At 64.8% G+C, this 14240-nt stretch overlaps 5 protein-coding genes across 5 annotated transcripts; 2 read left to right on the forward strand and 3 right to left on the reverse strand.

Annotated features, from left to right (window-relative positions):
- Nucleotides 1-508: 508 nt before the first annotated feature.
- On the forward strand, nt 509-2637 carry AMSG_04964 (tRNA (cytosine-5-)-methyltransferase NSUN2; the record flags this gene model as incomplete). Its single annotated transcript, XM_013903174.1, has 3 exons — nt 509-625; nt 785-955; nt 1075-2637. 3 exons carry the CDS (start codon nt 509-511, stop codon nt 2635-2637), a joined length of 1851 nt encoding a protein of 616 aa, XP_013758628.1.
- Nucleotides 2638-2673: 36 nt separating this feature from the next.
- On the reverse strand, nt 2674-5467 carry AMSG_04965 (vacuolar protein sorting protein DigA; the record flags this gene model as incomplete). Its single annotated transcript, XM_013903175.1, has 3 exons — nt 2674-3183; nt 3213-4847; nt 4886-5467. 3 exons carry the CDS (start codon nt 5465-5467, stop codon nt 2674-2676), a joined length of 2727 nt encoding a protein of 908 aa, XP_013758629.1.
- Nucleotides 5468-6389: 922 nt separating this feature from the next.
- On the forward strand, nt 6390-8122 carry AMSG_04966 (ankyrin repeat domain-containing protein 13C-B; the record flags this gene model as incomplete). The annotated part of the gene is made up of 2 exons (XM_013903176.1): nt 6390-8075; nt 8099-8122. 2 exons carry the CDS (start codon nt 6390-6392, stop codon nt 8120-8122), a joined length of 1710 nt encoding a protein of 569 aa, XP_013758630.1.
- AMSG_04967 (uncharacterized protein) lies at nt 7824-13092 on the reverse strand. The gene has a single exon (XM_013903177.1). It carries the CDS (start codon nt 11358-11360, stop codon nt 9306-9308), a length of 2055 nt encoding a protein of 684 aa, XP_013758631.1. The 5' UTR covers nt 11361-13092; the 3' UTR covers nt 7824-9305.
- A 71-nt stretch (nt 13093-13163) lies between these two features.
- AMSG_04968 (uncharacterized protein) lies at nt 13164-14227 on the reverse strand (the record flags this gene model as incomplete). Its single annotated transcript, XM_013903178.1, has 1 exon — nt 13164-14227. One exon carries the CDS (start codon nt 14225-14227, stop codon nt 13211-13213), a length of 1017 nt encoding a protein of 338 aa, XP_013758632.1. The 3' UTR covers nt 13164-13210.
- Between the last annotated feature and the right edge of the window lie 13 nt (nt 14228-14240).

A 14240-nucleotide genomic window follows, 5' to 3' on the forward strand; every position in this document is an offset into this window, starting at 1 on the left:
AGAGTCACGCAACGATGGCGGTATATATTCCAAACATTAATCTCTCTGGCAGATGAAAGTTCGTCGTATGGAATTTCCAGGTCTTGGGCGGTCGCTGCAAGTTCTTTCCTCGGACTTAGTCGTCGCAAGGGGCTTGCGACTGGTTAGGCCGGTTACTGGCCTAATTAGGGCGGGACATCTGCACGAACTAGGAGGGGGAGATGGGGATGATCGGGGAGAGGGGGAGAGGGGATCGGTGATGGGGGAGGGGGAGGGGGATCGGTGATGGGGGATGGGGTGAGGGGTGAGGGAGGGGGGGATGTTTGATGATGATGGGTAGGGGGAGCGGGGAGAGAGGGCCGGCAATGGTGATGGACAGGGGGACAGAGGGTGACGAGCAAGGGGCGGGGAGACGGACAAGGGTGGAGAGTCGGTACACTCGACTGTGTTTGGTGAGACAGACTCAGGAGGAGGTACAGAGAGAAAGAGAGAGAGAAAGAGAGAAGGTCTGCGTGTGTCTGTCTTGGTCATGGCTCGTAAGAGAGGCAAGCGTAGCGGAGGTCGAGGTGGCGGCAAGCGGCAGAGAGGCAATAGCGGGCGGTATGTCGACGTCCGGACCAATGCCGCCTTTGAGGCGTACTACAAGGTATGGTATCGGGTGGATGTGTGTGTGTGTGTGTGGGGGGGGGGGGGGGGGATTGCTGTGGTGGGGACTCATCGATGGCGATGACCGCTTGCCGGACACGGATCTCTGGGCTGACATGGATGTCTGGCGGACAATGATCGATGCCGGATACGGGCGTAGGCGACTGGCATTGTGGACGAGTCCGAGTGGGAGGCGTTCCTCGCCTGCCTTCAAGCGCCGCTGCCGACCACGTTTCGTCTGTCGATTGACTCTGAGACGCGGGCCAGGCAGCGCGCGTTTCTTGGCGCCCAGGCGGATGCGCTCGTTGCGGCTGGCGTCGACGCCAAGTATGTGCCGCGGCCGCTAGAGTGGTTTCCGGACGGGCGGCTGTGGCAGATTGATGCGTGCAGGGGCGAGCTGAAGGCCGAGCACATGCAGGAGCTGCGGGCGATGCTGATGCGGGAAAACAGTCCGGCGACATCACCCGCCAGGAGGCGGTCTCGATGATCCCGGTCTGCTACCTGGGCGTCCAGCCCGGGAACCGCGTCGTCGACATGTGCGCCGCTCCGGGCTCCAAGACCTCGCAGATCGTCGAGTGCCTCGGGTGGTCGAGTGACGACGCAGGCTTTGTCCTCGCCAACGACGCCAACATTCATCGCTGCCAGACGCTGACTGGCCAGTTGCGGCGGCTCAAAAGTGACAAGGCGCTCGTCGTCTCGCACCAGGCTCAGGCTCTGCCGCGACTGACCGGCGCCAACGGCGAACTCGTTCTCTTTGACAAGGTCCTCTGTGATGTGCCATGCTCGGGCGACGGCACCCTCCGCAAGGCCGTCGACGTGTGGAAGGATTGGAAGCCGAACTGGGGACAAGCCCTCCACTCGGTCCAGACGCACATCGCCACGCGCGGCGCCCGTCTCCTCGCGCCCGGCGGCACTCTCGTCTACTCGACGTGCTCGCTCAACCCGGTCGAGGACGAGAGTGTCGTCGTCGACCTCCTCCGCAAGTTTGGCGGCGCCCTTGAGCTCGTCGACGTCTCAGACATGCTTCCCGGCCTCCGCACCTCGCCAGGCCTCACTTCCTGGCCGCTGGTCGCCGCTGACGGCTCATTCGTCGAGAGCCACGCCGACGCTTACGACGGCGCCACTGCCCTGCCGGATCCGCAGACCGAGGCGTGGATCATTGACCAGCTCCCGCGCGCTGTCCGCATCCTCCCGCACCACAACAACACCGGCGGCTTCTTTGTCGCAGCCTTTCGCTGGAGAGACGACCGGCCGGCTGCATCGCATGCCGGCGCTGATCCCGACCCCGCCACCGTTCCGCTCACCTTTCACGACGGGCTTGAGGCGCAGTCCGGCGTGGCACATCTGGATGTGGCCGCGGCCTCGGCCGACGCGCCCGTCATCGCGCTCAAGCCCGACTGCGAGCTCGCACTCGCGCTCTCGGAGAGGTTCGGCCTCGCATCCGACGACAGCAACCCGACGCGCCGGCTCGTCATCCGCGTTGCCGAGCAGGAGACAACGACCAACGGCCAGCTCTGGTCCGTCTCGCCTGCACTCCACAACGTCCTCTCCCACGCTCGCAACGTGAGCAACCTCCATGTCGTCGTCGCCGGCATGCCGCTCGTCTCGCGCTACCGGCTCGGCGCGTCGATTGTCGAGCAGTGGAAGCTGACTCAGATGGGCGCGCGGACAGTCGGCGCCGTCGCCACCCGCAGCGTCCTTGTCACCTCGCCTGCCGCCTTTCTCGCCGCCATGACCTCTCATTTCTCCCGCGATAGCAATGGGCTCATCACTCTTGCGGCCGAACACGCCGCAGCGCTCAATGCTGACGCCATGGCTGCGCTGTCGCCGGGCCCAATCATCATCGCTGTCGATGTCGCCGCCACTGGCTCCTCCTGTATGGGCTCGCTCACGCCGCAGCACAACGAGCCCGAGTTTGTCTCGGCCTACCTCTACGACTCGGGCACCGTCTCCATCCGCCTCTCCAAGGCGAGCCTGCCGGTGGTCAAGGCCCGGCTGGAAGAGTGGCTGTAAAAAGGCAAAGAGAGCCGAAAGGGGGTTGTGTGTGTGTTACAGGCGCCACTCGGCTTGTGCAGCAAGGTCGAATGGGCGGTCGATGGTATCGATCATGTGCTCGCCGCAGAGGAGGCACTCTCGCGCGACGATCGAGTCGTAGTCGTCGCGGGCGGCCTCGTAGGCGGCCTCGATGGCGGCGGCGTCGTTGGCGGTAGCGGACGGGGCGATGAGGGCGGCGCGTGCGGCATCGACGGCGCGTTCGAGCTCACGGACGTGGCTGCGGAGCGAGGGCGAGGCCGTGGTGAGCGCCACGCTCACCATGCAGTGGGCGTGGAAGACGTGCGAGCATCCAAAGGCGTAGCGGTCGGCGGTGGCGAGAGGAAGGTGGCAATGCGCGCACGATGACGAGGCACGGACGTAGGTAAACCTATGGCGCGAGTCGGTGACCTTGGTGCGGATTTCCTCGGCGGCAGCGGTGGCGTCGGTCATGTCGCGCTCCAGCTGGGCGATTTCGCCGTCGTACGCCTCGAGCGAGGAGCAGATGACCGACCGCAGCTCGCCGAGCTTGGGAACGGTGGCAGGAGCGGAAGTACGTCTTCGATGCGGAGAATCGAGGTCTCCAGCAGCTGGACAGCGTCGTCGACCGCCTGTCGGGCTGCGTTCTCGAGCTTGGCGAGGTACTCGGGATCGAGGGTGGAGCGGTCGGCGTCGGCGAGAATGTGCGCGGGCGCGAGGACGTGCTTGGCAATCTCGAGCCAGACCCTGAGCGTCGGCTTGGCATCGACGTCGACGTCGTCGGTCGCGCCCATGACCAGGTCCATGTCGGTGGCAACGTCGCGGGCAACCTCGAGGTCGCCGGCGGCGAGGGCGGCCGAGACAGCGTCGGCAAACTGGCCAATGGAAGTAAGGATGACAACCGATGCCCGCGCGAGCTCGTGGTGCTGGGTCAGCCGGAGCGCAAGCGGCACGTTGTACTCGACGCCCGAGGAGAGGTAGCGGATGAGGCTTGTCTCGTCGCCCGAGGCGCAGAGGAGATGGAGCGCAAGGTCAGAGAGGGCGCGCGAGTCGATCGGCGGCTCGACCGTGGTGGTGTGGAAGATGAACCGGAGCGCGTCGCTCGGCGCGCACCGGGTGAGCGCCGGGATGAGCGCGTCGACCGAGTCGATGTACGGGAGAAGCGAGACAAAGGCGTCAACGAGCGGGCCCGAGATGCGCGACGCAAGCGCTGACGCCGACTTGAGGAGCAGGGCAATGCCTTGCTCAGGCGCAAGGCGAGTCCGCCGGATGATGACCTGCAGCGCGGCACTGTAGTCGCTTGCCTCGCAGTGGTGGACTACAATCTTCTCGTAGTCGCCGATGGCCTCGGCAAAGGCAAGGAGCTCGGGCTGGCGGCCGTGCGAGGCGATGATGTCGTACGTTGTCTTGGGGTCAACCACCGACGCATACCCGTCCAGAAAAGCGGCAAACTCGGTCGCGGCGTCGGCGTCGCCGGCGTCGTCGAGGCGGGCAAGAAGAAGCTCGAGGAGCCACGAGGCGAGGACCGTTCGCTGTGAGGCGTCCGACGACGGCGTCTCGCGAAGGCGGACGCGGACAAGGGTCGAGAGTGCCTGTGGGTCGGCCTCAAACTGAAGAGCGAGCTGCTCAAAGGCAGCGCCCGAGACGCGGGCAAAGGCGGCAGCGGCAAGCTCGGGCAGGCCGTTGGCCATAAAGTGCTTGCCCTGCTCGAGCAGGACCTCATCGCGCTGCGCATCTTCGCGGGCGTACTCGAGCGCCGACTCGTAGAGGCCTTTGTCGAGGTAGAGGCGCCAGACGTGGCGCGACTCGTCGTCGATGTTGAGGCCAAAGACGTCGAGCGAGGCATAGACCCAGTGCGAGCTGGTGGAGGCGTCGGTGGCGACGCCGAGAACCCGGCCCGAGCCCGAGTGGAAGAGCTCCTCCTCCACCACTTCCTCGGAGAGCCGCGAGATGGCCTGCCAGCAGTGGTCAAAGATGAGGACAAAGTGGAACTCGGTGATGGTGATGGCGATCGGGACGTGGATGTCCTTCTCCACCAGCAGCGAGCCGCGGCCGTACTCGAGGAGCGACGGCGAGGTGAGCACGTTGTCCGATGAGTTGGCAAACGAGAGCCCGCCGTGGTACACCCCGAGCGAGGTGGCCCAGGCAAACGACGACGATGCCGACTCGTACGGCCCGCGGTAGACGGCAAGCGTCGAGGTGTCGCCCGGGAGCTGGAAAACGTTGGCGACGCCGCACACCGCGCAAAGACCTCGGTCAGTGTCTCGCCGGGCCGGCCGAGAAAGTTGAACAGGCGCATCGGGTCCGAGACGAGGACAAAGAGCGCACCCGACGGAAGCCGTTCGAGATGCAGGCCAGTGACCTCGGCGCGGACCGAGTAGATGGCCGTGGCGCTCTCCTCAACCTTGCCGGCCTTGACGTGCGAGATGGAGATGGTGTACATGTCTCCCGTGCTCGAGGCGAGAAGAAACTCACCAGTAGCGTCGGTGTTCTCTCCCGGGTTCCATGCCACCTTTGCCAGCGAGAGGTTCCGCAGCGAGCGGAGCTTGACCGGCTTTGTCCACGAGCGGGCGAGGTAGTAGACGTCGCCGTTGCCGATGGCGATGAGCGAGTGAGCCGAGGTCGGCGAGAGAAAGACGGCGGTAATAGTATCCGAGAGCGACTTGGGCTTGACCACAGGAATGGTCTCGATCTCAGCAGGGTTGTTCACGTCGAGTCTCTGCACTTTTCCGCTCTTCAGTCCGAGGAGCACAAAAGCTGCGTCGGTGGCCAGAGCCGTCAAGTCCTGCGGGCGGTACTGAGAGGAGAGGGAGAAGATAGGGGAGACCATCATGGAGCTCTGACCAGCCAGGCCATCCATATACCCTCCTGCACCACGAGAGCCCACCACCACCCACCACCACCATACCCTCCGCCTAGCCCGCCTACCCCGCCTCCCACCACCGCCATGACCCAGACCCCTCCCGGCCCCCACCCCCCCCATTGTTCGAAGCCCCCCCCCTTCCCCCCATCCTCCCCCCCGGGCCCTCCCACTCTTTTTTACCCCCCCCCAAAAAAAAAAAACCCTGTGTTGTCCTTCCATTTTTAAAAAAGGGCAATGGGGGGGGGGGGGTAATTTTTTGGGGGCTTTTTTCCTTTTGTTTTTTGTGGGGGGGGGGGGGGGGGGGGGGGTCACGAGTGGGGCGGGGAGGAGGGGGGCACTTGCACATGTGATCATGTTTGGAGGGGGTGGAGGGGTGGGATGGGTGTCGCAGTTGCAGAAGAACTATCATTGGTATCGGTGTCATGATCATTGTCATATCGTCATCGTCATCGTCATGATCATTGTCATGGCCATCGTCATCGTCATCGTCATGGCCATCGTCATGATCATTGTCATGGCCATCGTCATCGTCATGGCCATCGTCATGATCATCGTCATAGTCATTGCCATGTTTGCCATCAGCCTCATCATCATCTCAGCGCTCATCACTATGATGAAGCCACGACATCCCTCCCCACCCCACCCCAAACTCCCCCCTACGGACGGGGAGGGTGAAAGGGAGGGGGGGGGGGGTACTCACCTGGGACACACTCGCACCGCTCTCCATTACACCTCGGACGCCTTTACAGCCCACACGACATAGGGGTGGTTGTAGGTGGTGAGTGTCTTCCTACTGTGGCAGTCCCGCTCCCTGGCTTCTGGCAAATCTCCCCGCAGTGCCTCCCCCTGTTGGCCCCCTTGCCCGTCTTGACCCAAACCCTCCTTCGCCGATATGGCCAACGAGGCGAACTCGGCCAGTGCCCGCCAATCTGCCAGTGGCGATGATGGCGAGGTGTGGGCTGATGCGGATGCTGGTGGCTCTGGACAGGATCCTCAAGGTAGTCGCCATGCGGATGGTTCTGCCGTCTCAGCCTCAGCCTCAACCTCCGCCTCCAGCTCGGGCACGGACACGGACTCGGACTCGGACTCGGACTCGAATCAGTTCTTTGACACGGCACCATTTGCAGCACCGGCGCTTCACAAGGCTGTGGTGACCGGAGACTCTGAGCAGCTGGTGGCACTGCTCGAGTCTGTGGCAGTGGCACATCGGTATCACGACAAGCATACCCATGTCATCAATGCTCACGACAGCCACGGGATGACAGCGCTGCATCTAGCGACTCTGCTGGCGGACCAGAAAGCAATTGATGCGCTCATCGACGCCGGTGCTAGCGTAACGCTGCCGTCGGCCGAGCTGTATGCCACCTACCACGAGGCCATTGCCACGTCCAACGCAGCACTGCTGCTGCGTGCGCTCAAGATCATCCGCGCTACCTCGCAGGTGGTGTACGAGACCAAGCTTCCGAACGTGCTCGCCACGCTGGCCAGCCTTGACGACTTTGCGCTCGACTTGGACTGGAAGGTCTCTTCGTGGGTCCCGTTTGTCTCGCGGCTCTGCCCGACCGACACCTACAAGGTGTACAAGATCGGCGAGGCCGTCCGGGTGGACATCACGCTGATCGGGCGCGAGGGCTCGTCGTGGATCCGCGGCAACATTTCGTTTGTCTTTCTCCCCACGCCGCCGCTTGGAGTCCTCTACTCGATCAACCACGAGACCAAGACATACTCGGTGATCAAGACCGACGCCGTTGCCATGAGCGACTCCCAGCTCGCCCGCGAGGCAGCGCACCTGATGCGCTCAGAAATCGCGGTCACCGATGTTCCACTGGAGAACATCGAGGTTGCGCCGGCAACTTCATGGATGGGCTCGCTGCGGTTTGAGGAAGTCAACGGCTATCCGTGCTCAGTCCACAACATGTCCAACATTGTGGTCTCAACCAAGACGCGCAACGAGCACATCTCGCCCGAGATCCGCGCCGAGCTCGAGGCCCGCCGTCGCCGCTTGGCCGAGCTCGAAGAGGTGGCGCTCGAGGCCGAGAACCCAGACACGCTCGAGCTCGAGGCTTCGGAGACCGACGCGCTCCTCGACGATCTGCAGCGCAAGTATGGCTCGAAGCTCGCCTCGTCGCTACCAACCTATCACCCGGTAGCTCGCGACGAGCCGGACGCGCTCTGGGCCGCATACCTTGCGCACGGGCCGGCCGTGCTCCGCGGGCGCGAGCTCTCGGAGCAGACGTCGACCAAGACACTGAAGGCCTCGCTCTGGTGCTCGCCTGACTTTCCGCTCACCATCGACCAGTTCCGCCCGCTCCTGCACCTACTCGCCCCAGCCTCGCCCGAGTTTAAGGAGATCTCTGAGTTTTTCGACAACCGCCTCCCGCACGACCACGGCTTTCCGGTCCGGTTCCAGCTCCCGCTCTACAAGCTGTTCAAAGCCGAGGCCACGTTCCGCAACTACCGCCTCCTCGACGCATCCGACCCCGACGTCATCGCCCTCATCGCCCTCCCTGCAGACTACACGCAGGTTGCGTCGCTGGCCGACTTTGACGAGGCTGACTATTCATACGAGTCGTCACAGGTGGGCGACTCTGCCGGCTCCAGCTTTCCATCCACCGAGGACGATGAGGAGTATGAGAACGTAGAGTCATCCCGCGAGCACCCGGACGCGAGCAAGGCGTCGGCGTCGACGTCGGCGTCGCCATCATCGTCACGCCGCCGCCGCAGGATCAAGGTCAAGCGCCGCGTCCGGAGCTAGCGCCGCGCTTGGAGCTGTGAGCGGCCGCTCCCGAGCTTGCGTCCTGCATGTGCCGCCGTATGGTGGCGGCGGCACCGCCGCCGTCGCTGCGGCCGTACCGTCGCTCTCGGTGTCCATCTGGGGCCTGATAGTGCTCGTCGCGGGCGCTCGGGGAGCTTCGCCGAGCGCCTGACGTCCGCCGCTTCGTTCTCCTGCGAGCGCGCGGCGGTCGCGGCGGTCGCTCTGGGTGGCGCTCGACCAGTGCTGGCGAGTTGGAGCGCGACCGCGAGTGCGAAGCTGATCGCGAGCCCGACCGGACTGGACCGCTGCTCGGAGGCGCCCTCGCCCGCGGCCGAGACCGGGACCGAACCTTGCTGTGGAGCATCTTGTCCGACCCCGACGGTTGAGTGACTAGAACCTTAATGCCAGCGACAGCTCCTGCAGGCGGTGTCGAGACTGTGAGCAAGTCCTCAGACGCCGTAGAGACGTCATCGAGCACGTTGTCAAGTACCTCGTCTTCGAGAATGGAAGCCAGCGAGCGAGTCTGTGCCGGCAGTGCACTGGCGGTGCGAGCCGGTGCCGAGTGCTGTTGCGGCTGCAGCGGCGATGGCACATGCATGGCCAGATGTGATCGCCGGTGTGGACTGGAGGCAACCCGCTGCAGCGGGCTGCTTGTGGCTGGCGAGTACGGAATCGGCGGCATCGGTCGCCCGGAGCTGGTCTGGCCGGAGCTTGTGGTCCGCAGCGTGTAGAGGGTCGAGCCTGAACCAACTGATGTCGGCGGCAGCGACGGCTGCCCGGGAGAGAGGACAGGAAGCACCGCGGTTCGGCGGTAGTACTCGGTCTTGCCCACCCGCCAGCACTCTGCCGCCAGCCAGGCCCCGAGTCCGAGTAGCGCTGTGGCGATGAACGCGGCCACGACCGCCGCGACTTCGGTCCGTCCGGCACGGAGCCCAGTGTCGGATGCAATGTAAGCGAGGATGGCGATGGTGCACGCGACCGCCAGGAGCAAGGCGCCGCCATGGTTGAGCCAGCGGCTCCGTGCCGGCGCCACCACCTCGGTCAGAGCTGCTGTCAGAAAGAGCGGCGCTGTGGTGAGCGCGGCCTGCCAGCCCGGCTCGTCGCGAAGAATCGAGCTGGTGAGAGCCAGGATGGCGAGCAGCGCCAGCTCGACCACAACCCAAAGCAGCGCGCCGGTGCGGAAGAGGTCAAAGAGGACGCCGTATCGGGCGATAAACTGAGAGCGCGTGTATGCGCGCGGGCCGACGGCGATGAAGATGCTTCTTCCTCCTGCAACGAGTGCGCCGCCGACGATCCGGTATCGGCGGTCGACTCGCTCCCGTCGCCGTTGTCGACGGCAAAGTTGGCAACAGGCAGGCCCAATTCCGACTGCGACGAGTCCGAGTCCGAGTCTGTGGTAGAGAGAGTGAGGCTCGAGAGCGAGAGCGAGGCCCGCTGGCGCGTAGCGATGAGCTCTGAAATCCGCGACGGGAGCTCGAGGCGCGGTGCGTGGGCCTCGTCGGCGTCGGACGACGATGACCGGAACGTGACCTTGCGCCGGCGGCGGAGCTCGCGCAGCTTGTTGATGGCAAAGACTCCAAGCTTGGCCGAGTAGCCTAGTAGGCCAAGGAGTGACGAGATGAAGATCGGGATGTGTTCGCCGGCAAGGCACTTCATGTTGCGCGAGGCGCCGACGACCCAGAGAGTCGAACTGCCTTGTGCAAGCGAGATGCAGAAGATGCCGTTCAGAAAGAGCTGAGTGAGCGGAAGAAAGAGGACGACCGCGAGTGCAATCCCAACTCGCGTTCGCCTGTGGCGGTAGTATTCGGCTGAGAGTGGATGGGCGAGGCCGACGACCCATACGGTGGTGATCGAGCCAAAGCCAAGAACAGCCGCGGCTGACAGGACCGCAAAGTGGTGCGCGGTGTAGGTGCCGGGGAGGCCTTCGCAGCCGGGGCGGACTACGTCCAAATTGAGGCTCACCGCGTCAACGGCCAGTAGGAGGTGGCTCATCCAAGACGGCAGGATAGGAGCGTGGGTTTTGGCCACGTTGCGAAGTATAGCGAGGCCGAGAAGGACCTGCGTTCCGAGGCTGATAGCCTTGTCGCTGGCAAGCAGAGCAGCGGCGGTGGCAACAGTCCAGAACGCCAGATTGCTGGTGATCAAAATCGAGAAGACGGCGAGCGAGCCCGTACACGCCGCGCATCCTGTGCCGGCGCGGTAAAATCCAGGTGCACACTCTGCGCACATGTTGCCCGAGTAAGCGGCACCGCAGCGCGACGCGCGGCCGCCAGAGCAACGCGACGCGGGTGACGAGCAGGCGACGACAAAGCCGGCAAACTCAGACGGTGTCCAGTAGCCCTCTTTCGGCCACATGCGGTCACCGCCGGGGCAGCGTGCATACGATGGGCAGGGCGCGCATTGTAAGCCCTTGCCAAAGCTGCCCTCGGCCGGGCAATCGTCGGTAAAGTAGTGGTCCGAGTAGACTGCAAAGGCAGTGGTGATCGGATCCGAGACGATAATGTCCAGGTAGCCAGTGTCAGATGTGGGTGATGTGGCTAGCAATAGCAGGCGACCGTCGTTGGACGCCGAGATGTTGGTTGCAGGCACAATCTGCGACTCGATGGAGACGTCAAAGCGGGCCTCGAGGTTAGAGCCATGGAGTATCAGCGGGGCCGACGAGGAGGCCGGCGAGACGGTGGGGGCAGTGCGCGTGATGCGCGGCCATGGAACGCGCAAGACCGCCAGCTTCAGTTCGGCCGAGGCCACAGCCACGGTATCGGCTGTGTAGCCGGCCGACGATGAGGCGTCGAGATCGAGGGTGGCGGACACGGCGACATGGGTCGAGGCGTAGAGAGAGGTGTCGGTGGGTGCGACGACGCAGAAGGGGATGGAGGCATCGGCCTCAGCAAAGACCAGTCGGGTCGAGTCGCTGAGCGGGCGGGAAGGACGCGCGGCGCCGTCCCGGCGCTGATGGCGACGGGCGGCTGTGGCATGGCAGCGATGTCGACTCCGACAACAAAGCTGACGAGACCAGGCGGGCTGGTTGCGAGCGAGACAACCACGGTCGGGCGCGTACCCGTCGACAGCGTGGACCAGGGGACGGCGGTAAGCAAGACATGGCCGCATAGGCTGTGGCCGCTCTGCGAGATAGTGCCGGCGAGCAGCGGGTGGCCCGGAGCCAGCGGCGCAAGCGGAAATTCGGGGTGCGGTTGGGCTTGCCGGCCATCTTGGCCGGCAAGCGGGGAAAAGGCAACGCCGGCGGTAGTTGCGTCGACGACCACGAGAGGAAAGGAGGTGCCGGTCGAAGGCACGGCGGAGACATAGAGCGGATCAGAGGTGCCCAGTGGGGGGAGGATGAGCTTGGGCAGTGCATCGGGCTCGCCAGCAAAGGCATCAGCGGGCGCCGAGAGAGTGATGGTCTGGAAAGCGTTCCAGTTGGATGGCGTGAAGACGAGCGAGACCGGGCCGAGGATGGTGAGATGCGGCCCGCGCGGAGGGCGCGGGCTCGCCGACGCCGGATCGAGCTGAAAGGTGGCGACGACCGCGACGGTTGGCGGGACGGTGAGTTGGACAAGGAGCCGCAATGACTGGCCTTGAAGAGCCGGGTCGGGTCGAAGCAAGGGTGGAGAGCGGCGCGCCGATGTCTGCGTTGACGACCATGACGGTCGGAACGAGAGAGCCCCATGTGCCAGCGAGCGGCGGCGAGGTGGCAAGCGATGGCAACGAGGTGCCAGATGCGTCGCGGATGGGTGGTACGCCGGTTGGCACGACGCGGGTGAGGCCCGGTGTGGCGGTAGCGCTCAGCGGCGGGTGGGCGTGACCGGACGCAAGGGTGATGGTGAGGGTAGTATTGTCTGGCGACCAGACGGCGGAGAGCGGACTGCCGAGGCATGTAGAGAGCGGCGCAGGTGTGAGCGGCGGGCCAATGCAGGAGAGAGCGGCATCGATGTCTGCTGTTGAGGAAAGCGGCGGAGCCAAGGTAGGGACGGAGAAAAGGATAATGAGCTCGTCAAGCGGCGAGAGGCCTGCGACGACCGGGACCGGGTCGGAGGCAGTGAGGGCGGTGATGACCGGTGCGGCCGAGGACGAGCGCGGTGCGACGGAGAGTGGGGCAGCGGCGGTGGACTCGGTGGCTGCCAGAGGCGAGGCGCAGAGCGAGAGTGAGCCTTCCATTGTGAGGTCCGCGTGGTACAACCAGCCGGTGAGAGAGGGAGGGAAAAATGTGAGGCGGTCTGTGCCGGAGTGACAGTGCCCAGAAGCTCGATGTGGCCATTGCACCGGGAGCGACGCGACGACAAGCGAGCCAGGGATATGTTTGCAGCAGACGGGATTGAGACAACCAGGGCATAAGTCGACGATGGCGCGAGAGGAAGTGCGAGCTGGAGACGATGAGCGGCAGCAGAGTCTGCAGATTTGGTGACGAGCGGCGAAGCGACGGTTATTGCTTCGCCGAGTTTTGCAAAGGAAGCGGGAGATAGAGAGCTTGCCGAGTAAAGAGCAAAGCGAGCGGAAGGCGAGCGGAGCGAGGGAAAGAACGAGAGTGCGCAAAGGGAGACATTGCTATGGAGGTGTGGAGGGGGGTCCTGAAGAGAGTGCCCCAAATTAGCGCCTGCCGGCGTGTTGCCTGTCCTGGCACGTCAGCGGTCTCTCCCAGCGAACAGTCGGTCGGGCGTGGGTTGGCTGTTGGTACGAGACTGCTGCCGACAACGATGGAGATGAGCAACGAAACCGAGGCGATGACGAGGTATTGGGAACATCTACAACGTAGTGGCATGGCGGGGTCTGTGGCGCACAGAGGGAGAGGCCAGCCAGCCAGGGCTCGACTCAACGTGCGCTCTGCTCACGCGAGGAGTGGTGCCTGGTGCCGGTAGTACGTGCTGCGGGTGTGGGTTGGAAGATGGCACGTGCGCGCGTGCCGAAGAAAAAGTAGGTGGAACTATTTGTTTCTATTTTGCCGAGATTCGCCGGGGCCGCCGTCAACACGCCGATGCTACCCTCGCCACCGCGTGCGACTTGCGGCAGTCGGCGCCAAAGGCGCAGTATCCTGCGATAAAGTAGTTGCAGAGCGAGTCGATAAGGCGGACGTGGCCGGGCGACATGGCGGCAGACGGCATGACGCCCGGAATGCAGTGAAGTGGGATGGCAAGGGTGTTGCCCGCGCCGCGATCAGTGCGGCGACGGGCGCGTGAGTTGCGCTTCTTCTTGCGCAGGCGGAGGAGGGCAGCACCCGGAAGCTTGGGCCGCGGGCGCAGAGTCGGGCGCGGTAGCGGCGGGAACTCACTGGGAGAAGTCAGGCCTGGTGGGGCGGGGTGTAGGAGCCGCGGCGCGGCGGCGGCGATGGCAGCGGACTTGGCGGCGCGATCGGCAAGGAGCGTGGCGACGACGGCGGCGACCGCGCCAAACTCGTGCGGCTCGCCCGACACGGCCCCGATGTGGGAAATGGTGCCCGAGACCGAGGCGCCCGAGGCGATGAGCGCAAACGGAAGCCTCGATCCGTGGCTTCCGAGCAAGCAGTCGCCGAGGAGGCCGGTGTAGACAAAGTTGCCGTCGCGGACAGAGACCTGGCCGGCGAGCTCGAGCTCGACCGGCGCAGCCGTGAGCGGCGCGTCGAGACCGTAGAGAGTGGCGGAGCCGGTGACAAACTCAGATCCGGGCGGTGCGGCAATGATGTCGAGGCCGGCAAGGACGGCGTCGCGCAGATCATCGAGCAGGCTCTCGGCCGGGCGACGACGAAAGCTGGCGCCGTCAGCGAGAACAATGGGCGCGTCGAGCGAGGCGGCAACTGCCACGCCGGGAGCCACCCGGCGCTGGCGGGTGTGAACGAGGTGGACATCGGGCGACGACGGAGTGCGGACCGAGAGAAACTCGCCATCGGTGATGGAGAGGCGCAGGACAGCGTAGGCCGAGCCGTCGGCGGCCGCCACAAAGAGCTCCTCGGGCGCGAGCGCCGGCGAGATTTCGGGCGCGGAGCACGCCGCGGTGAGCGCCGGCATGAAGGTGGGCGTA

This window comes from Thecamonas trahens (genome assembly GCF_000142905.1).
Source record: "Thecamonas trahens ATCC 50062 unplaced genomic scaffold supercont1.19, whole genome shotgun sequence".
Lineage (NCBI taxonomy): Eukaryota > Apusomonadida > Apusomonadidae > Thecamonas > Thecamonas trahens.

What these genes read in the sequence shown, in the direction of transcription:
- AMSG_04967 (XM_013903177.1), bottom strand. Translation starts at nt 11,360, where the DNA reads ATGCGGCCATGTCTTGCTTACCGCCGTCCCCTGGTCCACGCTGTCGAC.